The sequence below is a fragment of the Kockiozyma suomiensis genome (genome assembly GCF_038497685.1).
Source record: "Kockiozyma suomiensis strain NRRL Y-17356 unplaced genomic scaffold V2V93scaffold_7, whole genome shotgun sequence".
In the NCBI taxonomy this organism is placed as follows: Eukaryota; Fungi; Ascomycota; class Lipomycetes; order Lipomycetales; family Lipomycetaceae; genus Kockiozyma; species Kockiozyma suomiensis.
This window is the reverse complement of record NW_027117670.1, coordinates 410,967-434,337: the sequence shown is the minus strand read 5'-3', so window position 1 is coordinate 434,337 and position 23,371 is coordinate 410,967. Positions and strand designations below refer to the sequence as shown.

The window sequence follows — 23,371 nt, the reverse complement described above, 5'->3', positions numbered from 1 at the left end:
GCAACCCTCGGCCAAGTTTGTTTGGCACACCAATCTTTTTCATAAAAATTTTAGGGATTTATACTGTGGGCCAGTTCTAAAGACGATTTCTAAATTTCAAAAGATTTTGTTAAGTTCGGGCTAATAGCTGAATGCATAGAAGATCAATATTGTATTTCAACTAAATCCGAGAATCTGAAAGCAGGCACTTTTCTTGTCGCAATGGCTACCAGTTCGCGCAACAGATACAATCACGATTCGAGACAGATTGAGGATCCTGAATGGATTCGGTTACATAGTCTGATTGTGCGTTGATTTACCGATTTATTGCACTTGTGGACATGACTTATTAATTGTGTAATATAGGAGCAAGATCCTGATAACTTTGAGAACTGGGAGAACCTGATACGGGCAACTGAGGCCATTGATGAAGGACTTGGACGCAGTTCAAGGCCAGAAGTCATATATCAGGCGAGGCAAATTTTTGATGCGTTTTTGGCAAAATTCCCATTACTTTTCGGCTACTGGAAGAGATATGCCGATATTGAATTTGCCGTCGCCGGATCTGATGCCGCAGAACTGGTGTGTGGCAGTTTGATATTTAGTTCCATGCGCAGAACTAACCAGCAATCTAGGTCTATCAAAGAGGAGTTGCTGGCATTCCAAATTCAGTAGACTTATGGTCAAGTTACTGCTCATTCAAGATGGAGACGTGCCCAGACGAGGACGAGGTTCGAGAGTATGATACGCCTATTAGACCTGTGATCTGATCTCCGTGGTCTAACAATCTCTTGCATAGATTATTCAATACCGCGGCCGATCTTGTAGGTTTGGATTTTTTGTCGCACACATTTTGGGACAAATACGTAGAGTTTGAAGAACGAATGGAGCGTCCAGATTTGGTATTCGCTGTTCACAGCAGAATTGCCCGCATCCCGATGCATCAATACGCTAGATATTTTGAAAAGTAAGGCTGTTATGCACTTGTGTTTTTGTCAGCGAAATCTGTGCTAATTGATTCATAAATAAGATATACAACTTTGGGCTCCAGCCAGCCGGTTGAAGCATTACTTCCAGAAGAGGAGCTAGCCAAAATCACAGACTCGATTCATTCTGATTTCGGGGGGAGCAAAACAGGTGCTGAGTTTGAACAGGAGATGAGAGCGCGCATACATCAAGTACATATTGAAATTTTCAATGAAACACAGAAGGAGACTATGAGTCGCTGGCCTTTCGAGGCTGAGGTATGCGGTTTTTGGTCTTCTTGTTCATTTACTAGATGTTAACGATGATCAGATCAAACGGTCGTACTTTCACGTCACACCGGTGGAAGAGAAAGAATTGATCAACTGGCGTAAATACCTTGATTTTGAAGAAATTGAGGGTGATCTGTCTCGAACCCGGTTTCTCTACGAGAAGTGTCTAGTCGCTACTGTATGTGAAATTAAATGCTCTCCTAAAAAATTGAGAAAATGCTAACGTATCAATTAGGCGTTGTACGACGAGTTTTGGTTTCGGTATGTGCGATGGATGACGACTTTAGGAGAAGAACACTACGAAGAAGTCAGAAATATCTTCAGGAGAGGAAGCTCCTTATTCGTACCCATTGGCCGTCCAGCTTTCAGAATTGGCTATGCCCACTTTGAAGAAGCATATGGAGATTCCGAAGTTGCATTGTCAATATTGGATGGAGTCTTGGAGGAAATGCCAGACAATGTGGAAACTATTATTGCCAGAGCAAATTTAGAACGCCGAGTATACGGTCTCGAAAATGCGGTCCAATACTATCAAAGTGTCATCAAGACGAGTAGTTTGAGTGTATATGTTAAGGGTGCTCTTGTTGCTGAATGGGCGAAACTGATATACACCTTGACGGGTTCCGCAAACGAGGCCCGTGAAATATTTCGATCAAATGAGGACAATTATCTCGACAGTCGCTATTTTTGGATTAACTATTTGCGCTTTGAAATCGGCTTGCCTACAAGTACGTTGCCTATATACCACTTTTAACGAATTTAATCTAACGAGATTTTAGATCAAGAACTTGAGCCGGAGAGATACAACGATATCTCGCATGTCATTAACTGTGTTCGATCAAAAGCACGTCTACCGCCTTTAATTGTTCGCGATCTCACTCATATCTATCTGGTATATCTATTAGAACGTGGGGGTCCAAATGCCATGCGAGAGTACAATAGAATTGAAGGCGAGGTCTTCGGGTATGTCGTCATTTTACTCAATATCTGGTTTTATCCTGTTTGCTTATTCTTCTTTAGGCCCTTCTCTATTCAAAGAGACCACAAAATGAAAATTTCTCCGGATGGCACAGAAGAAGGAGCGAACCGCTTGTTAAAAGAAGTAAATGGGCAGGCACCAGGTCCTTCCGAAGAAGCCCTGAAGGTTGCTCTTGATATACCGACTGCTGAAAGCGAGTGAGAACTTGCGTTGGTTTGTGCACCGATATTGTATTGCCACTTTGTATTATAGCTTTGTTGATGAAATAAATTGGATACTGCTGGGTACGTTAATCAAAAAAGAAGTTTGAGTTCTCGTAAGACTAGGTTGATATCAGTGAGCGGATAAGCTGCACCGGTCAGACCATTCAGACAATAATAACTCGGATAGTACCAAACCTCCCCGCACTAGTCCGGAAAAAACCCCGCGCCTTCCCCGCGCAACCAAACACATAGAAGTATTGTTATTCATACGTTCATTCAAACACATTCTCCTTATTAATATATAGACACATAAAGTTGTTATTTTACTTTTAAGTTCCTAAATTTATAGTACAGACTATAATACTGTACATTACACTAAGCAGATGCCATCATTTCGAAATCCTATTATCACTGGATTTAATCCAGATCCATCCCTTTGTCGAGTTGGTGATTCCTTTTTTTTGATTACCTCAACATTTGAATTCTTTCCCGGTATTCCCGTATATCACTCATCGGATCTTATAAAATGGCAGCAAATTGGCAATGTTCTCACTAGACGGTCTCAGCTTGAGATGCGCACCGTAGAACCAGGAGCGGGTATTTGGGCATCAACTATTCGATATATGGAAAGGGAAAAAAGATGGTATGTTACGACCGGAAAGTGGGATAGATATCGGCCTAAGATTGGTGAGCGTGTTTGGCATCGGGGATTTGTGGTGTGGACGGACAATATTTGGAAGGAAAATAGTTGGTCTGATCCAATCTATTTTGACCAGCCTGGCTTCGATCAGGACGTAATTGCTACCAGATGCTTCTGATTCCGAACACAGTGCTAACATATTTCAATTTATAGCTGTTTTTTGAAGATGACGGAAGGGTTTTTCTTTCCACAACATATAAGCTCCACAATCCTCCGGACAATATAGAAAAGCATTTTGCAATTCACGTATCTGAGATCGATATCAAAACCGGTCGGTCATTGACGGTGCCTCTTATTCTACGGATTGCACCTTCAGGACTTGCTGAGGGCTCTCATATTATCAAACGAGGTTCTTACTATTATTTATTCACTGCCGAGGGCGGAACTGAAGCTCACCATTCAGAATGGGTCAGTCGCTCATCTGCTGGGCCGTTGGGCCCGTACGAGGTAGGACCTATAGGAACTGTCAATCCGTTAGTTAGCAACACCAATGATAGCAATGTGCAAAATACTGGCCATGCCGATTTGGTGGAGGATAGCGAAGGGAACTGGTGGGCAGTATTACTTGCGGTTAGACCCACTAAGATGTCCGACGGCAGCTGGATAGATAGTCCATTGGGTTTGTCTGCTCTGAAGCTTACGAGTGCTTGCCAATTTACTCAATATTTATCTAGGACGTGAAACATTTCTGCTCCCGGTTGTGTGGAAGGATGACTGGCCGGTGTTCAACAACGGACAGCCGATTGAATTGACTGGAGAGGGCCCAAATACGTATACGCTACCGGAGCCTCCACGTATATGGACAGCAAATCTGGATCGCTCTGAGCTGGAGCTAGGATGGTATCATAAACGTAGGTCATGTATGATTTTGCGTGGTAAATCGTGATTAGTTTAACAGTTTGTTTTCTCTGCTGCAGACACTCCCCTGAGACCTTATCATTCTCTGAAGGAACGGGACGGATATCTTCGAATTTACGGCTCATGCTATGATCTTTCTTCTCCTGAATCGCCATCAATGCTGCTACGAAAGCAGTCCGACAAATCTATGACTTGGGCCGTCGATCTTGATTTTGTGCCTGATAAAGAAACATACGAAGCTGGTGCAGTTGCTTTTTGGAACTCGTTCTGCTATCTCAGCATCGGAATCAGAAAGAATAAAAATGGAGACAAACTTGTTGTGATTACCATGCCAGTCGATGGACAAGGAAAGTTTGATACTAAAAAAGAAGTGTTATCTGACGGTTTTAAGAAATCTACGCGGTTAGAAATTAGATGCACTTCCATGAGCTATACTGTCGGGTATGTCGAGGAGTCGGGATTCCATGGCTTATCAACAGTAGCCACAGAGATCATGACACTTCCCCCTCCCCTTGGAATGGCGTATACTGGAGTCATGCTAGGAATTTATGCATTTGGAGAAATGGAGCCCTGTTTGAGTCCTGCGGACTTTTCCAACATCAGCCTTGAATATACCTGCTGACATCACTACATTACAATCCCGTTGCTTTGATGATTGATTCGGTGCAGCTACCGAATTTATTCAGCAAAAGATGAGTTAATTTACGATAATCTAAGAGTTGGTCTTCACTGTCGCTCAAACTATAAATGAACATACAGGAACATAGGACTCGACTAGGACTTAAATCTTTAAACTCTATCTTAAACATCGGGTTAGGTGATGTAGAAAGCATTAACCCTACAAATTAAAAGCAGTCACGCATAACCCTAGTTATTTTGCAGACAGCTTGTGGTAACCAACTGAATTGCGAAACATCTACAGGCACGATCGAGTCTTGAAATTCCAGCTCCATATCTCGACATTCACCAATATTAACAATGGCACCCACCGAGAAGACAGGTATGTTAATGGAATTGGATTCTTATTATCTCGCTTGTTTGTTTCCCAAAAAATCTCGAATATGCTGGTTATTCATTCGGTGACGGTCAAAAAAAAATATCAAGAGATTTTTTGAAAGAAATATACAGGTGACTAGTTTCGAACTTTTCTAACATGTGATTGTTTTTTTGAATAGGTCTCATCGTCGGCCTGAACAAGGGCCACAAGGTCACCGTTCGTGAGCCCAAGGCTCGTATTTCGCGCTCCAAGGGAAAGACTTCCAAGCGTGCTACTTTCGTCAGGGAGTTGATCCGCGAGGTCTCTGGGTATGTGTTTTATATGAAGCTGAATTGTTGTTCCATCACAGCGAAGAATGAAGGCTAACAGTAGATGTTTAGTCTTGCTCCATATGAGCGTCGCGTTATGGAGTTGATCCGCAACAGCAAGGACAAGCGTGCTAGAAAGTTAGCCAAGAAGAGACTCGGTACTTTTGGCCGGGCGAAGAGCAAAGTTGAGGATCTCACCAGGTACGTTGAGTCTAGGATTTTTTTAATTTCATGCGCCGTCATATCTAACTTTTCTTGTTGCACAGAGTTATTGCTGAGTCGAGAAGAGCTGGTCATTAAAGTGCTTTCGTTATTACAGGAGATCAAAAATGGGGTCGGTTTTCATATTAGGGATTGCTATCGTGTAATTATATATATGTCTCTATTAAGAATGAATGTCATTGGCATGTCACAGTATTTAAGAGTATTTCATCAGCTCCCTTGGCTCTGATTGGACATATCTTCGTAGCTAGTGTTTTCAACCTGTTTTAGCATATATGACACTTAAGTTGGTCGCGATACAATTCTATTTGGTGACACTATCCTATTTATCAAATATTTACTTGGTAACTCTACAGCTGTGTCGTTGAACTCTCACTCTCTATTAACCGGCATGGTGAATAGCTTTATCAAGTAATAGATAGTTGTTTATCAGGGAAGCAGGCTTAGAAACAAAACACCGATTGACCATATAAATATGATTGGTTAAATACTCCCAGCGGAGTAAATGTGCTTTTGCTTGAAGCGCTTACATATGCAAACCTTGCTTATTACTGTGCTTCGGCCGTGTGTCCCACTCTCAATCACACAGCATCATTAGTATCAGCATGTATTTTAAAAAGTGATAAGCTGATGTATTCAAATTACCGATAATAGCTATGTCTTTCTTAGTTTGTAGGAGCACCGTTGAATGGAAATCACAGGAATTGAAAAATCCCGATTACCAACCCTGATTACAAATGGGGGCACGGACTAATTAGCATGCTAAGTCGATCTGCAACTGCAATTCCACCATCGTTTTCCACCACAGTATCGTCTTCTGCTTTTCACATTAACCCTTTGGATCAACCTCAATTGCTTATTATCAGTTGCGAATATGTCGATGAAAGAAGTTATTGTTGCTCCGGATCTGAAGAATACCAAGATCATAGTATCGCCTATTCCGTATGTCTGTTGCCTTGCTATGGGCAATTGATCACAGCTAACATTGTTGCTCTCCAGTACCGCAGGCCCCAACCAGGTCTTAATCAAGGTTGTCGTCTCTGGATCTAACCCGAAAGACTGGAAATACCCCCTGTACAAAAACACTCCGCACAATTCTGGAGATGATATCGCCGGCGTTGTCGAGAAGCTCGGGGCAAATGTTCACGGACTCCAAGTTGGTGACCGCGTTGCCGCTTTCCATGAGATGGGTGCCCCTTATGGATCCTTTGCCGAGTACGCTGTTGCATACGATTACTGCACTTTTTTGATTCCGGATTCGGTCTCATTTGAGGAGGCTGCTACTTTGCCGCTTGCAGCCCTGACCGGTGGATATGGCTTGTTTGATATCCTCGGGCTACCTACTCCATGGCGTCCGGCTACCGAGGACATTCCGTTGCTCATTTATGGAGCCTCGACTTCTGTTGGTGTTCTCTCTATTCAGCTTGCCAAACTCGCTGGTATTCACCCTATCATTGGTGTCGCCGGCAAATCAAAGCAGGTTGCTCTCGACGCTGGTGCTGACGTCGTTGTCGATTACCGCGAGACCGACGACGTTCCTGCCGCAATCCGCTCGCACCTCAAGTCGGGCCAGGTCCTCAAATATGCCTGGGACTGTGTCTCGGAGAAGGGATCAGTTGAGAACGTCGCTGCTTCTCTCGATCGTGTTCCCGGCGCAAAGATCTCGCTTATCTTGCCCGAGCTCTTCGATAAAGAGAAGCTTGCTCATTACAATATCGACATTGACGTCGAAATGGTAGGTGTTGCTCACGGCAAGGATCCGGCTAGACGTGACTTCGCTTGGGTGTTTTTTCAGCAATTGAGCAAGTGGCTGTATGAGGGTAAATACAAAGGCCACAAGTACGTTGTCGCCGAGGGTGGCCTTGCTGGTGTTGGTAAGGCTCTCGCGGATTTGAAGGCGTTCAAGGTTAGCGGTTATAAGAACGTATTTCGTATCGCTGATACTCCTGACTTGTAATTTTTTATGAGATATCGTTATATATTTAATTGACAGTCTTTAGTGATCTTAATGAAACAAGTCCTGATATAGTAAAACCTGATTTTTTTTACCTTGACGGCTTATCTTTAAATGCAGGGTCCGAATAAAAAGGCCAATTAATTCACAGAAAAAAATAGCAGTCATAATTAGCTTCTGCTTCCAACAGTGCGAGTACGAATATTTTCAAATCAAAAAGGTTTATCCAATAAATGCCCCATGCGCTCAATCTTCGTTTTCAAATACCCTTCAACCTCCTTACTCCGAATTCCAGCATCATCGTGTTTCCATGCAAGCGGTACCATAGGCACACGATCTGTAACTTTGATTTCCCGATGTTTGCCCTCAACGGCAGCGATTTTGTCGGGATTGTTTGTAAGAAGACGGATTTCAGTTTGTCCGAGATCGAGTAGAATGGCTGTGGCGAGAGAGTAAGATCGCGCATCTGCTGGGTGTCGGAGAAGTAGGTTGGCTGTGACGGTGTCGGCGCCTAGATCTTGTAGATTATATGCTCTACATTATCAAAAGAATGTCAGTAATTAGCATCAAGTTTATACATATAAAGTATTTGAAGTGTGTACTTTAACTTCTCGCCGAGACCGATACCTCGGCCTTCTTGTCGTAAGTAGACCACGACACCATGATTTTCTTTCGCCATTAATCGAGCTGCTTCATCGAGTTGCTCGCCACAATCGCACCGCGCTGACCAGGCGGTCTCTCCAGTGTAGCACTCAGAGTGAATTCGAACTAAGGTACCTAGATTGAATTTCCGGGTAAGCAATCTGCACAACAAAGCATGCACTACAAAGTAATAATACTTTTATGGTCAGGGTGTGCATCGCCGGAGGCCAACTTTGGGTCTTCTTTACTTGTCTGGCGACCAGGATATAATCTGCCGACATAAGCGCCTCTAATCATACGGTCCATTTCAGTCTCTCCTTCGCGCACCCTATCTAAGCTCTTACTTCGTATATCATTTCCAAAGACGATTGCAAGGTGCTCCTTCTCATCCACGTTATTCTTGTATAAATGCAGAAAGATCTCCGTGCCTGTTGTAGTCGGAATGCGCGCGCGGACAAGACACTCCACCTCCGGGAGTGTCTCGGGTAAACTCGGCACCGGCTCATAGTCTTTAGTCACCGGAATCGGATTCGGTGTCGATGGGAGCGTATCGAGAGGCGTGAATGAGGGCGAGATGATGGACGGCAAGTCTAAAGCGGGGGGGGTACCAGAGACAACCTCCGCGGGCTCCAGCCTCGGGGAAACAAACGAGGGGAATTCAGACATGCGGTGAAGAAGTATTCAACTCAAATTCAATTCTATTTGTTCATATATGGCTAGTGTATCAAGACAAAGAGAATACAAAATTGCGGATACAAGGTATCAGGAAGACTGTGGGACTCTTCTTGAAGACTCACTAAATTTCGTTTCCTGCGGGGAGCGCCGTGATTAAAGACCCACTCATGACACTCTCGGCTTATAAAGCGTTGATATCACTAAAATGGTGCCTATTTCATCATTTGACTAACTGTGCAGTAATATTAGCTAAGCACGAGTAAGATGGCTGCTTGCTCATATGACGTAAGTGCCGTTATAGCTTTCTTCTACTATAAAAAAAAAAGATCTCTACTAATTATTCTAAACCTGATTATATCTACTTATTCGTATGGAAAACATGATAAATTTTACAATTTGGCAGTGATTTCAATCGTATGATTAGTAATGGTTTAGATATACTGCATAACTGTATAGATTCAAATGCACAAGCCGGCCACAGATCTAATTGGCGCAAGGCCGGGAGAAATCGAGAACGAGCAACAGTCAATTGCATATTCGCTCTCCCCGCAAATCAATCTCTTTCTTCATTTGGAATAATATTTTCGAGATTATATTATTATATCATAAATATTTGTCAATTGTTTGCTTGTCGTTTGCTTCGGTAAGTCAGTGTCTGTTCGCCGAGTGAGATCCGTTCGAGTTGTTTTACTTTGACGCAAAGGGATTGCAAACTGTCAGGTTTAATATTTTCTCTTTGTTCTATTTATTTTATTGTATTTTGTTAAGCGGAAGACTAACTGCGTATTATTTACATCTCTCAGGTTTACATTTCTCAAATATTAAATCATGTCATCAGCGGCTATTGTCAAAAAGACTCCCTCAGAGCAACTCCTCAACGATAAGGTAAAGATCATCCATCTTTTAAGCATCCCTAGATTCAGAAATCGCTGTGTCTTTATAAATTTTATCATTTTGAAAAATCCTGCAAAACTCACGTTGAGAAAACAAATTTCTAATAACATCTTGATGTTTGATATTTAGTGGGACGTCGTCGTTTCAAATACCATCGTCAAAACAGCTCTCGGCTTCGGTTTCGGCGTTGTAGCCTCGGTTTTCTTATTCAAAAGGCGTGCTTTCCCCGTCTGGCTGGGTGTCGGATTTGGTGCTGGTAGAGGATATTCTGAAGGAGACGCCATTTTCCGTGGTGGTGATGCCGGTGTACGGATCGTAAAGTCATAAGGGTCTCTTTTTTTATTGTTCAGACATTTCGTGCGTGGATATGTGTGGGGTGTTAATGAATATTAGAATGCATTGATTTATTTATTTTGATCTTGTTGATTCTATTATTGAATTATTTAATTTGTAGTGTACTTAATGAAGAGTACTGGTAGCTATTGTCATTCTATATGTCACTTTTCGTGAGACATTAGTAGACTTTTTTTTACAGTTCTTTTCTTCAGTTTCTTGCCGCGAGTCTTGTATGAGCAAGAAAACTGATATCAATAACAAAAACTCCTAGGTTATCGTAGAACCTTCTGAATCTATCCGATTGTTCTCTACTGTCATTTGACGGCTATATATTGACACCAATTCGTTTTGAAAAAGAGCTAGACATTTCATAGGTACTTTTATTGCGCTACAACTTTTTAAATATACACAACTGACTAATCGACTAATTAACCAATACCAAGAATTCGAACTTACTCCTCGTCCTCGTCCTCCTCCACAGCAGTCGGGTTGGCACCAACCAACGAGGCAATCTTCGCCTCGCGCTTGGCACGTCTCTCCTCGGAAGAAATCTTAACATGTCTATACTTCTTCGACTCCGCAGCGTACTCCTCCTTGGACTTCTTCTGAGTAGGCTTGGGCGAAGGGTCCTCACGGATCTTAGCATGGGCATCGACGTAGATATCCTCAAGAGTGTCGGCCTCAATGTTGTCCTTCAAGTAACCAGCAAAAACTTGTCTGTATTTCTCCTCATCATCATCGGCAAGAGTCTCCATGTACTCGGCAACGTGGCCAGAGACAATGTACTTTCTCAAGGTATCGGCGTCGAGCTCCTTCGATTCGATATCATAACCGGGGTATCTCTTCTCATTATGAGGAACGTAGATACCACCGTCAGAGGCGCCCTTGAGAACACCAAAGATACGGGCACCAGTGGTAGTGCGGTGAAGACCAACGTCAAGGTAGGCCTTGAATGGGCGAGGACCATCTTCAACGGCCTCAGTGAGCGAGAACTCACCATCAGCTTCCTCAACACCGGCATAAGTCTCATCAAGGCCGAGCTTTTGGAGTGCTCGTCGAGCAATCAAGAGACCGACAGCGTAGGCAGCAGCCCAGTTAGTAAGACCGTGCTCGATTCCATAGTTGGGTAGCTCATGGGCGTAAGCCGAAGTGAAAACAACGTCACCGGTAATCTTCGATGACACGATCTGAGCAATGATGTCCTTGTTAGTGAAACGGACAACAAGTCTGTACTTGGGTGAGTTGTATTTGGCCTTGTGCTGAGTGACGAGACGCTTGCGGGCGTAGTAGTCGGTCTTTCCCTCGCGTCTCCGTCTGTAGGGAGTCTGGTAACGCGAGAAGTACTGAGGAGTCTTGATAGCTTTCTATATTGACAAATTATGGTTAGTCTATTCAACAAATCACTGCAAATTCAAAGGAAAACGTACGGTGAACGGCATTGTTGCTGATGTTGGTGCAAATACTCTCGGTTGGCTGTCGATAAAGCTCTTGAGAGTTGTCGCTGGTTGTTTGATGAGCCTCGTCCAGGCCGCGCCCTGCGCAGAACTCCCAAGATTCAAAAACACAGTCACGCAAAATCAATTTACTAGGATTAGGGCTTCTACTAATATAGGGTTATTTAACCCTACATATGAAAATTAAAATAAATGAATTTGGGTAGGGGCTGACTGCTCTATCTATATTACCCTTTGAGGAAACAATCTCGCCTGGGTTAGCCCTCACAGCCTGGTCCTGGCTACAGCAGGAGGCAGCAACGGCGCTGATGATATAATGCGGTATTCCGCTTCTGGTTTACTGGGAACTTTTAATAATCTACTAACATTCTTGCTATGTTTCCAATGATAAGCATTTAATGAGAAATAAGATAATGAGCCAGTCGAAAGTAGATTCCATTTATTTGCATTTACTTTTTTAATACGCGAAAACTAGATGTATCCGAATTGATGATTTTTTCAACAAGAAATAGGTTGTATGTAAATTGCAAGGCAAAATTGTACCAGATATTTATATGAATGAAAGCCGGAACAACGTTATTCTGCCATGGCAAATTTTAGTATCTTATAAATTGGAGGTTTCACAGAGTACGTGACGACTTTGTTTGTAGCGCTAACTCGTGTTTTGGACTTTTCTCCGCTCTAATCAGCTGCAATTCTCTGGTACTCGTATGAGTTCAAGCGAGTGATTTGCATCGCGTAGGATCAAGGAATCAGCAGTCTGGTCTCCGTCGGCATATGAAATGAGACGAGTACAAAAACCGTTTCATATGAAAATCAAATAGAGCCATAGTTGTTATGTATTACGAAAGTTTCTTTCGTTCATTTGTACATCAAGCAGAAGTACATTCTTATCAAATAAACAATATCCGCAAATTCACTCATCAGGTTCAGTTCCAGATATCGAGTCAACTTTTTTGGTACATGAACCTGTGAGACACGTTTGACAGCTGACCATCATATGAAATGAGAGTTTTCATAAATTAGATGAATCACGGTTTCGCAATAGCAAAAGAGGGAAATTCCCTCTAGTCGACATCAGCTGATAATCAAAACCTAGGGATAGAAAAAAACACGCTTTGCAGTGATCATTGCAAGGGGCACATTCAGCAAGTTAGCAAGTAAGTTTTGCACTCTTATCAGATTCCACTTGTCGTCAAACGGAATCTAGCTCTTGCGGAATCCCAAATTCGCTATACACAATCTGCATATCGGTTCCCTGCGCACGAAAATATCCCATTAGCGCAAATATATTATCTGAAATAGAAAGATAGTCAGTATCATTCTTAACTGTCCTCTATTCTTTTCTTTTAGTCTCATTTCTCGAATTTCTAGAGTGTTGGTACCTGTCCAGCGGTTTACGGCTGTCTTAACCAGTATAAGAGTGTTCTGCTGTTGCTGTAAGAGTTCTGGGTCTATATCGCTGAACTTTGACGACTCGACAGTCAATTCTAGTATTTTGCTTTCTTTAGCGTTAACTCTTTGAATAAGGGCATCGCGATGTGGCTATAGAAGCAAAGAAGCACGAATGTTTGTTAGCCATGAGAGGTAGAGTTATCTGATGATCAAAGAAAGGCGACTGCAAACACTAGGTATTCTATCTTGCGTCTCTAAAGCAATTTTCTCAACGAGAGAATTTATATCTTTGGTCTCGCTTTCCAACTTTTGTTGTAAATTGACCAGTTTTAACTCTTTAATTCGCGTAGTTTCCGATGGAAAACTCCAATAATAATTCCCTGATCCGATCTTCTCACATCGAACTAGACCTTCATCAACAAGTCCCTGTAGCACATCTTTAATTTGCATACTGTTTATTCCAGTAACTTTAGATCCTTGACGCTCAATTTCCTTTATCGCAAAAAATGAAAGGGAATCTTGGAAGAATGAAAGCAAGCGAGTTGATTTTTCGGCGGCGGAAATTCCCTTGCGAGACTAGCAAGCATCAGACATGTCAGTCGTGCATTCTCTCTCTGCTAGAGTGATATATTGTTTTACCAACCATATTTGTTTTATAAAAAAAAACAGAATTAATTTTGTGTTCAATAGTGGTAAGTAATATTTGCCGCTCTGCGTCGTCGAGAAGTGTGCTGCGTATATATTAATCAGGAGGAGCGAGCGAACGTTGAATCACTCACTCGCGCGCTCGCCCACTAACGGTATCTATAATAGTATCGAAACATGAAAACAGAAAAAGCTCACACTATCGCTCCTAGATCTGCATTGAATAGAGTACATATAATGTATTGATTTACTTTGGTTGCTTTATATGGTCTGCATTCACTCATTTCGTTTGAATGCACAGAAATAAATACTTGAGTATAGACCACAGATATACACAAAATATTATTATACTGCAGCGTTGATGTACCAACAAAAATAGCATCAAAGTATATTTAAAAAGAGAAAATTAGAAATGATAAAAAGAAAAGATTATTACGCCCAAACATCTAATTAAGCCATACTGTAAAAAAAAAAAAGGAATAGAAAGAGTAAAAAAAAAAAGGAATAGAAAGAGTAAAAAAAATCAAAAAATTCTAACCACGCAATACCTTTCTAGCTCTTGTACTCAGAATGCCGCACTCCGCTCACGCTAGCGTGCTTTAAAAAGAGGTAGATCCTTGGATCTATTTTTTCCCCTTCATTTCGTTTCTTATACAACTTTGGGACGGCCGCTAGTGTCCACCAATTCGGTACCTATATAACTCACACGTTAATAACAGCTAAATAATCGAAAATGGCAGCAAGAGAAATGATGGTACATACCGAAAACAATATCCCAGAATTTACTAGTGACACCAAATCCGAGTTCATAATTCTTGTAGTGATGTTCCATATGATATGTCTTGACACTCTTAAAGCACGACGGTAGAGAAACGTGATGTAAAAAATAATGTGTGCAGTCATAGCACACGTAGCCGAAAATGGCGCCGCTGAAGATAGCCGTCGCTATGTAATATGGGAACAAGAAATACGCTAGACGGTAGAATGGGAACGCGAGGATAACGAATAGGGAAGGAGGCATTACAAGTCGCAGCTTATCCATGGGAAGGTAATGATGAACTCCATGAAGGATAAAATGCAGAGCTAGAAATAGAGCATGGTCCGGAAGACGGTCATCGATGTGGAAGAGCACGCGGTGCAAAATATACTCGACAAATGTCCATATAAAGACACCTAGACACCAAAGCGGAACAACAGTCCAGATTGACAAACCTTTCGAGGCGAGATATGTTCCATACGCAACTATAGGTAACCAAACGATAGGCACAACGTACCACTCCGTCTTTGACAGTGGTTCCATGAAATTTCCAAATAAAGGAGCAGAGCCGTGGCCGTAATGACGAGGTCTGTGAACCTGCTCCAAATAGAATTGCTTGCTGAATCCTCCAAAGAGCACTTGCTTAAATAAAGGTTTGGAAAGATCAAGGAATTTGTTTTTCTTGTAATCGGCATCAAAATCAGTGGTAATCGATAACTCCTTTTCGCTACTTACGCCTGTAAGCATATACGCATCTTTGTCAACAACCCCGTCAAGGAGTTTAGCCTCTTCATCCGGAGTAGCCAAAATAGCAACAAGTAGCTCGTCAAGCATCTCGTACGCCGAGTCAGAGTGTTCATGCGATGCCACGTCAGACATTATATCAGTAGCATCTTTACCCGCGTACTTGAGCACAAGTTCGGATCCGCCGGGATGCTCATCGATAAAAGAAGTCACATCGTAAATTTTTCGGTGATTAAGACTGATATATGCTGAGCGTTTATTATTGTGTACCGCCAGCTCTGGGGCGGTCATAAGAGGAAGTGAGACACCCATGGTAACTATTTTTGCGAGATGCACGCGTGCACTTCTGTGTTCAACAATATATAAGTTCACTGGTAGCTTGACAGCAACACAAAATGACTGTTGACAATCAAAGAAATACTATCTCTGCAGAGACAAGTAAAACGTAGTAAAATAAGATTTCTGAGAGGGGGAAAGCAGTGAAATTATATTGCGCGCGTTGCAAAGCGGCTCAAGTGAAAAGGGAAAAGTCAAACATTTACGAAAGCAAAGCGGCTCAAGTGAAAAGGCCAAACCAAACATCTACGAAAGCAGTGGCGAGACTTGAGAATGACCGGCGGCGGAGCGCGCCGCAGCCGGCAAGTGTACATTTGATTCTGATTGTATTTGTTTGCATCCTATTGGCTTGCTGAATAATAAAAAAACTGAAAAGAAAAATGTGTTAACTATATTTTTTGGAATCAAATTTTTGTTGGTTTCATGTATCAAAAAAATCTTTATTGTTGTATAGATCTCATGATATATTGCATAATACTTCTTTTAGCAGATAAAACTAGGGCAAGGGAAAGGAATACCTGATGGTAGCAACAGCTGGTAATAGCAAAACTGAACATTTATCGGTTCACTAGACCAGGTTTCCATCTATATTTATCCAAACATATGAGATATATGCTAAAATTACGGTATGTTTTATGGAACTCGAATGATTTTACACTTATCAAAGCCTATCACACAGACGTGAATAACTGAATCGTGACTGTGTTGATCTTCCGCAAGTTTACTATTGCCTACTCAATGCAGCACTCATCGTTTTCTTTCTACAATTTGTGCTTTCCTTAGAATTATCAGGATGTAATTTGATAAATTTTAGATATCGGTTATAGCTTTGATATATTTCAGCAATTCTAGACTCCGTCTGTCAATTGCGTTATTTATACAAACAAGGACAACCAAGAATTGATTGATACCAAGAAGGATAACCAGGAATTGGGTTAAACTGTTCGAAATAACTAAAGAAATCAGGCTGACGTAGGTGTGAGCGGATCAGCTATATGTGACAGAAAATTACATCTCCTTTCATTCATCTGAATCAGAGTACAGCAGGTCTGAATTTCTTACATGATAAGACTCTAGAATGATAAGAATAATCATACACGTGCAGCCGCAATGGCAGGTAAAACAATCGATTACTAAAACAAAGATCTGGGGCCTGTTATTTACAATATAGCGGTATATAAGTCTAAAAGAACGAAAGGCAAATGAAGAGAAAATAGCTGTATTAGTTTTTAAATGAAATAGGAAAATAAACTAGTGGCATAACTCTTTGTTAAAAAGATCAAGGTAGATTATTTAATGGAGTCCGTGATTTGCATTTCCACTCAAAGCCAAAGGACATCAATCACTAGGAGGAAGACTCTTGGTTTGTCTGCAGTCTTATCCGCGTATTATTGTTATTATTATTATTATATTATTACGATGATTCAGAATATATTGCGATAATATGTTTATATATATTTCTCTATTTATTAGCTATTATAAAAGATTAAGGGCTTTTGTCCGTGTGTCATCCGTGTGTCTGTATTCGCTTGTGTGTGGCCAACAGAGAGGGGTTTGGCTGCGCCGAGACAGGGCACCACTAACTTAGAACAAGACAAGGGATGGAACAGCAATCAAGCAGTCTAATATAATCAAATATTCATCACAATAGACACGACTAGACATCGCAGTAAGATATGGCGTCAAGCAGACTGAATAAAGAATGGTTTAATATACGCCAAGCACAGACCTGCACTCTACGCGTCATCCCTGGGCAAAACACCAGGCAGCAATGTACGCAGGCGTACGATTGGAACAGTAAAAATTCGAAGCTCAAGGAGGTCAAGCTTGTGTGATGTTCTACATTACACGAACAAACCGTTATTCAACAGAGATGGACAGGAAGAAGAGGATAAATAAGCATCGACAGAAGCTCACTACGGCGACGCCAGGACAGCACGGATGACCAACGGCCGGAAAGACAGACGCGAGCGGAGATTGTAGACAGAACTCGGATATGGTGCGGAACGTAGAGTTTAATTCTGCGCAACAGCGTCTGAATTCAGGACGGAGGAATACTGTAATACTGCGAAGACCGACGGGATGCCTAATTGGGAACTGTCCATCATAGACTACGTGCACTTAGAATACTCAGCATGAATTTGATGCGGAAAGACAAAAAGTGCCAGCGGCTCGGGAGGTCAGAAGACTTGCAAGAAGCGCGAGCGCCACATCACGGGGAGCAACAACCAAGGCGATAAGGACAGGTGTCGAGGGGGCAGATCAATTGGATTTTGCTAGCGCTAAACAGCGATGACGGTAGCTTGCTCAAGATTTACGCGAGGGCGATCAAGGCGACTCGGGCATGTTCGCAGATGCTGCGCTTTGGGAAATTCTTGGGTGCACCTCGCGCAGACAAAGACAAAATGCATAGATAAAGAACATAAAAGAGCTGAAGAGAGTATAAAGGAGCATTCGCAAGACCCTCAGTCTAATTGAAAGCATTCTCGCGGACTTGCTTATGTTGCCATTGCCGAAGATGTCGGCCACAGATGTACGGCAGCGAGTATACTATCTTGGCAGCTGGAAATCTCGGTTCGAATGCGGATTGCCTCGATTACGCCAAGGCCGGGCCCTAGCCCAAGTAGTGTACCTGTTTGCGATGGCCGACGGTAGCCGCCAGCACGTGCAGCGCGGAACTGGACGGCGACGTGATACGCTCCGCTACGGACATTTCAGGAACACTACGTTTCTTGCTTGGACAGGACATTATTGCGTTACTATCATAAAAATCTTTGCTGCGATTATCGTATAGACGCGTCTTTACTAAAGCTTCGTCATTGAGCAAGGGCGGCTTCATCTTCTCTCGCGTTCCTGTGTGTATTACAGGTACTGAATCAGGTTTGAGACTGATTGATCTGCGCACGTAGCGTTGCTTTTTCCCGCTTATGTCCAGCTGTCTCAACGGAATAACGTCGGTCACTTTCGTTTTAGATACGAACTTTTCCTAATTCTCACATACCGCCTGTCTTCGGCTGTCTCTTTTTATTTTCTACTTATTTTTTTTTAGTAATCGGTCCTATCTCCGGCTTATATAACTCGTCTTGTACAACTCAGGTGGCCGCCCAATATTATCGCCGAGCACTGCGCCGAAATTCATCCCTCGTGGCATTGAGTAAAGTGCAAAGTACACATAAAGCGCAGATTGAAAAAAAGAGTAATAATATCAGCTGTTCTAGCTAATATATATATATTGTAGATTGAGAAATAGCTAGAATTAAATGGCAATATCCCATATAATGAAATCCAGTTATGAAATTACGCGCCATCAAATTATAGCATCTAGATCATAACAAAAACCTAGGGAAATGGCATGTGTTATGCTATATACTATAATTAATCTACTTTATTGAAGTTTCAGTCTGTCTTTCTCGCTCATCGTCTGATTTTTCTTTCTAATTTCTCGCTCACTAGCTTTAATCTTCGGCACCCTGAATATACAACAGATACAGAGTAATTATCCGGAAAACGTGCTTCAATTAGACATATATAGTGCACTGCCTCTTTATATATTTATTTCCTACTATTTATAACGCGATGGACTTCGTTTGTCTTGCGTGGAATTCTGTAAGCGAATATAAGCAGAATAGTAATTAATAGTGAACAATCATTTGCAATAACTCAACTAGATAGATCAGTCATCATTGGATCCCGTTGCCGCTTCTATTGTCGCTTCGAATGAAAGTGTGGGCAGCACTGTGCGACATTGAAACAACTCTATATCATACTTCAAAATCTCTGAAAGAACAAAGAAAAGAGGCCAAGATTCTTCCAGTCATAAATTGGCAAGATTATTGCAGGTGGCAGTAATCTATATTAGACTGATATTGCAATGAATTTAATAAGCAGCCTCTAGGAATGAAAGCAAAAAATAGAACAAAAAAAAAGATTACAAAAATCTAATATAAATATATTGCAACCAAGGGGAAAAAAGATGCTAAAGAGGGGAAGTGCGTATGTATGTCGGAAAAAGAGGAACAGCAGTGCTAGTGAGACACGATGAGAGACAGAAACGAGAGAATATGTTTTGTCTTCGCGTCGAGAGTTCCCTTAGATTAAAGGCACATTGTACATCTATATTTCAGCTATAACTACACTACCACATTATAAACTCCGCTGCAGCAAAGAAAGGAAGGAGATTATGAGAAAACACGCGATCAGCTAATGGTTGCGAAACGCGAAGTAAACTCTATATCGACACTTGCGATAAACTCTTTCTAGAAGGTCGCGAAAGACGGCGGAAGCACCGATCGTTGCTTTTTCCAGAATATAGACTTTGGGTAGAGAAGGCGAATCATAGGCGCAAGGGGACGGTGAACGGCAAGCCAACAGGAGCATGAAAACATATAAGTTTTATAGAGCAGCGAGTAATAATGATACCGCGCAATTGGAAATAGGACGGCGCAGATCATGAATGGAAGGTACCCGTCAGCCGTCTATAGGCATTCCGGCTTCCTTCTACGAGATCCGATCTTCAGCCTGACGTAGATCCTCGAACAACAGAGGGTGATGATGCAGAAGCAACGGCTCAGGTAGAGAATAGTAGGGTAGGATGAAAGACTATTAAGATAAAAGATCAGCTTTTATTAGAGCCCCGTTATTTTCATTCTTCAAACGCGTTGTGTTTATATTACTGTGATGGTATGTATGCTACATACATGTACCTCATCACTCAATTTCGTCCTATTTCGTCCCGATCTCCAATCTCTAAACCTGTTATTAGCATAACAGACAGTGATACTACGTGACGCCCAGAGGTACGACCGCCATCTGAACCGGTCGCCTTCTCTTCGCAACTTTAACCTTATTCTGACTGGGTACCCTCGCGAGAGTTTTTGCTCAGCAACTGCGTTCCGCTCCCATGCTCAACAGTATCGCGGACGAGATCCTCTTTTCTCACAATCGCCAGCCTGTAGCCTTATTTAGCTTGGTTTAGACCTGCTCCAGTCTGGGTGTATCCAGATGCGAGTCCGCCGGGTGGGTGCAGCGTTGCTTCTTTTCTTGAAGGAGAGGGGGGAGTGGGGTGTTACTTTCCTGCGTTGCCTTTAGCGTTCTAGTTTGGATGCGAACCCTCCTGCTCTCGTTGTACTCCCAGTATACATACTTCCTCCAGTACTCTTATTTATATATGTATATATATATATATCCTCCCGGTCCACCCCCGTCTCATGTCTTATTGATTCATTTCATTTCATTCCACTCTTCTCTCATCACATCTCCGTCCCTACTCAATCGCTCTTCCTCACTTTACACTATTGGCTCTTCACTTTCGTTACGACTCTCTTTTTTTCTCCTCCAATGAACCATTATCCCGCCCGCGCCCTTCGACGGGCGTCAGTTCCGTCAGCTTCTCTCACCCCTCTATCGAAATGCCACAAGAAGGCCCCCAGATCCCGCAATGGATGTTGGACTTGCAGGGTACCTCATTCTTACTCTTTCCTTCAATCTCACTTGACGTCAAACTAATTATATCTTTCAATTTCAGAATCGCAAAATCAAGTGCGATGAAATGCACCCGCGCTGCACTCCTTGCACTAGACTGCGCATCTCTTGTGACTACAGTCGTCGGCTCAACTACAAAGACGACACTCCTCGCATCCTCTCTAAAATGTCCTCTGTCACTGATACCGTCGGCTGCCCTGTTTACGATGGTAAGCCTTTCTCTCTATTTGTGTGGCAACAACAGAAGTCATGATACTAAACAATCACAACCAGGCTCGGCTCCGCGAATCTTCTCACCGTACCAGCCCGTTCTATGGCACGAGTACGAAGCTGAGCACGACAATGGATTTGTCAACATCAGCATGGACGACTTTGTCGATGACCAATGTAGTGCGCTATTAGCTGATGACTCGCACCAGCTGCAGTCTTTCAATTATGACGATAGTGACGAAGAATTTGACGATGACGATGACCACCTGTCACAGCAGGCTAGAGCAAGAGCAAAAGCCAACTCGATGCCAATGGTTTATTCATCGATGCAGGAGCAGTCGATGATGCTTCCCCCTACTTCGTCACTGGCGCCGCACGCGGAATTCAGATACTATCCGGAGCCATCAGCTTTCAAGAGTGAGTTTGTAAACTCGTCGCCGAGTCCTGTGATTGCTACCTCTGTCGATGATGATAGCTCATGGTACTATAATCACAACACCAATCGCCCCTCACCATCGTCTCTGCGGCAGATAGAAGTATCACCACAAAGTACTTCTTTACCAGCCTCCTCGTTAAGTGTACCAAACTCCTGGTCCGACAGCGCATCTACCTGTTCTAGCTGGTCTCGACCTTCGAGTTCTCCGTCGTCACCTCTCGAACCGCTGCATAATGATAATAGTGTTGCTGAGAGCGGTGATCTTTTTCTCGACTTGTCTACTTCAGCGATGAATATTCCTCTTGGCCAGCAACAGCAGCAGCAGTACCAGGCCTACCCTCGAGAGGTACCGTCTGCTTCGCTTTCTCTGCAGCATCTGCAGCAGCAGATCCCTCAGCAGGAGCTTGATGAGCTTAATAGTGTGTTGCTCTCAGGTAGCAGTAGCACTACACTGGAAGCATACTTGCGCACTATGCTCTCGCCATCTGACAAGGCTGCTGATGGGGGCCTAGCATATTCTAACCAGAACCTAAATAATCACCCACGAAAGCTTCAACAGCAGTCTTTTGCGCCAATGCCAATGTTGCAACCAGAGACGGGTACCGAAATGCTATATTATATGAATACGAATATGACTTATTAAGTTTGAAAATGTAAGCTGGGGTCTTGTCTGATCTATTTCAACAATTTTTTTGTTAGTATGGCGTTTGAGTTTGATTTTTTGTAATAATTTTGGAAAGACTTCTTTTGATAAGATGGCTATACATATCCATCGCTATTAGTATTAACTGAATAAAGCAATAAAGACTAAATTATACGATACATAATTCTATTAGCTTTATTGATGTAAATGAGATTTGAGGCGCATGTCAATGAGGACACCAAGAAATTGATATTAAAAATAGCAGAAAAGATTAGCTAAATATCAATTACTAGTAGATACAGATCAATAATCTGGGCTATGAAAGGGTAACCAGGATAGAGAGAAGAAAAAATATAGTGCGAAAGTCGAGTCGCAATCGAAAGTGTGATGCAGCGTCTGAGAGTATGGTTTCATAATTTGTGACGAAAGCGAGTAAAAAGATTAAGACTGATATTTAGCACCGACAGCGACAGCACACACAAAGACAGGCGACTCATACTGCGAATGATGCGATTTCTGAAGATCTCTGAAAGATATAAGTGGTTGGTTTGCGACGATGGAGGTAATGAGCGATACTGGGTTGGTCGGGGTTCACGTGCTTACTGTTGAAAATGATAGTCGGTGAGGGCGATTGCACAGATTACCGAGACAGATTGAGCAGAGAGGATTTGTAATACAAAGGAAAATATAATCAGATATTAGCTATGTAGGCTCATGTTACAAATTAGGAATCGCAAATAGGAGAAGAGTGAGGCAGAGAGGAAGGAATAAGGACTACCGAGACCAGCATCATTATCAGCATCAGCGTTTGCTCGCGACCGTCCTGTTTTCTTAAGTCTTATTTGCTATTATCGAAAAGCTCTACAGGAGTAAAAGATTTAGAAATGCTTTTTTTGGCGAGCATTGCTTTTTTGGAAAACAGCCGAGATGCTCTCTGATCTCCCTATGATTTTCCTTTGTCTGATCAGCATCCCGGTCTGACTTATTTTCGCTCTTTTCGGTTATATATTTTTTTTTGTCATTTGTACGACACAAAGAACCGGTTTGACTTTGAGGAAAGCAAAGCGAAAGCGAGGAAATTACGAGATAACAGCTATAAAAGACGCAGTAGTATGGGTACTGTTTCACTATCTAGCCCTGATTAGCAGTCTCTGCAATTACTGCCGATGTCTATGCTTATAAAGATGATGTGTATATGAATGCAACTTACTAATTTGGCATTATATTGTTGCAACAATAAATACTGCTAGAATTTTTCTACATATAT

General features: G+C 42.3%; 10 protein-coding genes across 10 annotated transcripts; 6 read left to right on the top strand and 4 right to left on the bottom strand.

Annotated features, from left to right (window-relative positions):
- The first annotated feature begins 28 nt into the window (after positions 1–28).
- Positions 29–2,518, top strand: V2V93DRAFT_369855 (uncharacterized protein). The gene is made up of 9 exons (XM_066910121.1): positions 29–285; positions 346–561; positions 615–718; positions 779–946; positions 1,010–1,223; positions 1,276–1,413; positions 1,471–1,963; positions 2,015–2,198; positions 2,256–2,518. Exons 1-9 carry the CDS (start codon positions 202–204, stop codon positions 2,413–2,415), a joined length of 1,761 nt encoding a protein of 586 aa, XP_066765737.1. The 5' UTR covers positions 29–201; the 3' UTR covers positions 2,416–2,518.
- Positions 2,519–2,658: 140 nt separating this feature from the next.
- On the top strand, positions 2,659–4,847 carry V2V93DRAFT_369850 (glycosyl hydrolase). The gene is made up of 4 exons (XM_066910120.1): positions 2,659–3,211; positions 3,271–3,736; positions 3,792–3,968; positions 4,035–4,847. Exons 1-4 carry the CDS (start codon positions 2,801–2,803, stop codon positions 4,595–4,597), a joined length of 1,617 nt encoding a protein of 538 aa, XP_066765736.1. The 5' UTR covers positions 2,659–2,800; the 3' UTR covers positions 4,598–4,847.
- On the top strand, positions 4,776–6,007 carry V2V93DRAFT_243844 (60S ribosomal protein eL36). The gene is made up of 5 exons (XM_066907096.1): positions 4,776–4,975; positions 5,151–5,280; positions 5,353–5,481; positions 5,547–5,846; positions 5,905–6,007. Exons 1-4 carry the CDS (start codon positions 4,954–4,956, stop codon positions 5,578–5,580), a joined length of 315 nt encoding a protein of 104 aa, XP_066765735.1. The 5' UTR covers positions 4,776–4,953; the 3' UTR covers positions 5,581–5,846; positions 5,905–6,007.
- Positions 6,008–6,382: 375 nt separating this feature from the next.
- V2V93DRAFT_324178 (chaperonin 10-like protein) lies at positions 6,383–7,459 on the top strand (the record flags this gene model as incomplete). The annotated part of the gene is made up of 2 exons (XM_066907462.1): positions 6,383–6,444; positions 6,502–7,459. 2 exons carry the CDS (start codon positions 6,383–6,385, stop codon positions 7,457–7,459), a joined length of 1,020 nt encoding a protein of 339 aa, XP_066765734.1.
- Positions 7,460–9,017, bottom strand: V2V93DRAFT_369842 (GTP cyclohydrolase II-domain-containing protein). Its single transcript, XM_066910119.1, has 3 exons — positions 8,296–9,017; positions 8,059–8,233; positions 7,460–7,990 (listed from the first exon to the last, which is right to left on the bottom strand). The coding sequence occupies exons 1-3, from the start codon at positions 8,762–8,764 to the stop codon at positions 7,669–7,671; spliced, it is 966 nt and encodes a 321-aa protein (XP_066765733.1). The 5' UTR covers positions 8,765–9,017; the 3' UTR covers positions 7,460–7,668.
- Positions 9,018–9,287: 270 nt separating this feature from the next.
- Positions 9,288–10,413, top strand: V2V93DRAFT_369840 (DUF543-domain-containing protein). The gene is made up of 3 exons (XM_066910118.1): positions 9,288–9,416; positions 9,577–9,658; positions 9,797–10,413. The coding sequence occupies exons 2-3, from the start codon at positions 9,602–9,604 to the stop codon at positions 9,992–9,994; spliced, it is 255 nt and encodes an 84-aa protein (XP_066765732.1). The 5' UTR covers positions 9,288–9,416; positions 9,577–9,601; the 3' UTR covers positions 9,995–10,413.
- On the bottom strand, positions 10,345–11,550 carry V2V93DRAFT_369837 (60S ribosomal protein uL18). Its single transcript, XM_066910117.1, has 2 exons — positions 11,431–11,550; positions 10,345–11,367 (listed from the first exon to the last, which is right to left on the bottom strand). Exons 1-2 carry the CDS (start codon positions 11,440–11,442, stop codon positions 10,456–10,458), a joined length of 924 nt encoding a protein of 307 aa, XP_066765731.1. The 5' UTR covers positions 11,443–11,550; the 3' UTR covers positions 10,345–10,455.
- Positions 11,551–12,652: 1,102 nt separating this feature from the next.
- Positions 12,653–13,428, bottom strand: V2V93DRAFT_324248 (meiotic nuclear division protein 1; the record flags this gene model as incomplete). The annotated part of the gene is made up of 3 exons (XM_066907464.1): positions 12,653–12,753; positions 12,843–13,002; positions 13,084–13,428. Coding segments are annotated over 3 exons (606 nt in total), but the record flags the coding sequence as incomplete, so codon positions are not given.
- A 237-nt stretch (positions 13,429–13,665) lies between these two features.
- On the bottom strand, positions 13,666–15,592 carry V2V93DRAFT_369832 (uncharacterized protein). The gene is made up of 3 exons (XM_066910116.1): positions 14,260–15,592; positions 14,021–14,190; positions 13,666–13,995 (listed from the first exon to the last, which is right to left on the bottom strand). Exons 1-2 carry the CDS (start codon positions 15,308–15,310, stop codon positions 14,147–14,149), a joined length of 1,095 nt encoding a protein of 364 aa, XP_066765729.1. The 5' UTR covers positions 15,311–15,592; the 3' UTR covers positions 13,666–13,995; positions 14,021–14,146.
- A 4,952-nt stretch (positions 15,593–20,544) lies between these two features.
- V2V93DRAFT_369828 (uncharacterized protein) lies at positions 20,545–22,288 on the top strand. The gene is made up of 3 exons (XM_066910115.1): positions 20,545–20,791; positions 20,859–21,024; positions 21,089–22,288. The coding sequence occupies exons 1-3, from the start codon at positions 20,672–20,674 to the stop codon at positions 22,102–22,104; spliced, it is 1,302 nt and encodes a 433-aa protein (XP_066765728.1). The 5' UTR covers positions 20,545–20,671; the 3' UTR covers positions 22,105–22,288.
- The last annotated feature ends 1,083 nt before the right edge of the window (positions 22,289–23,371 follow it).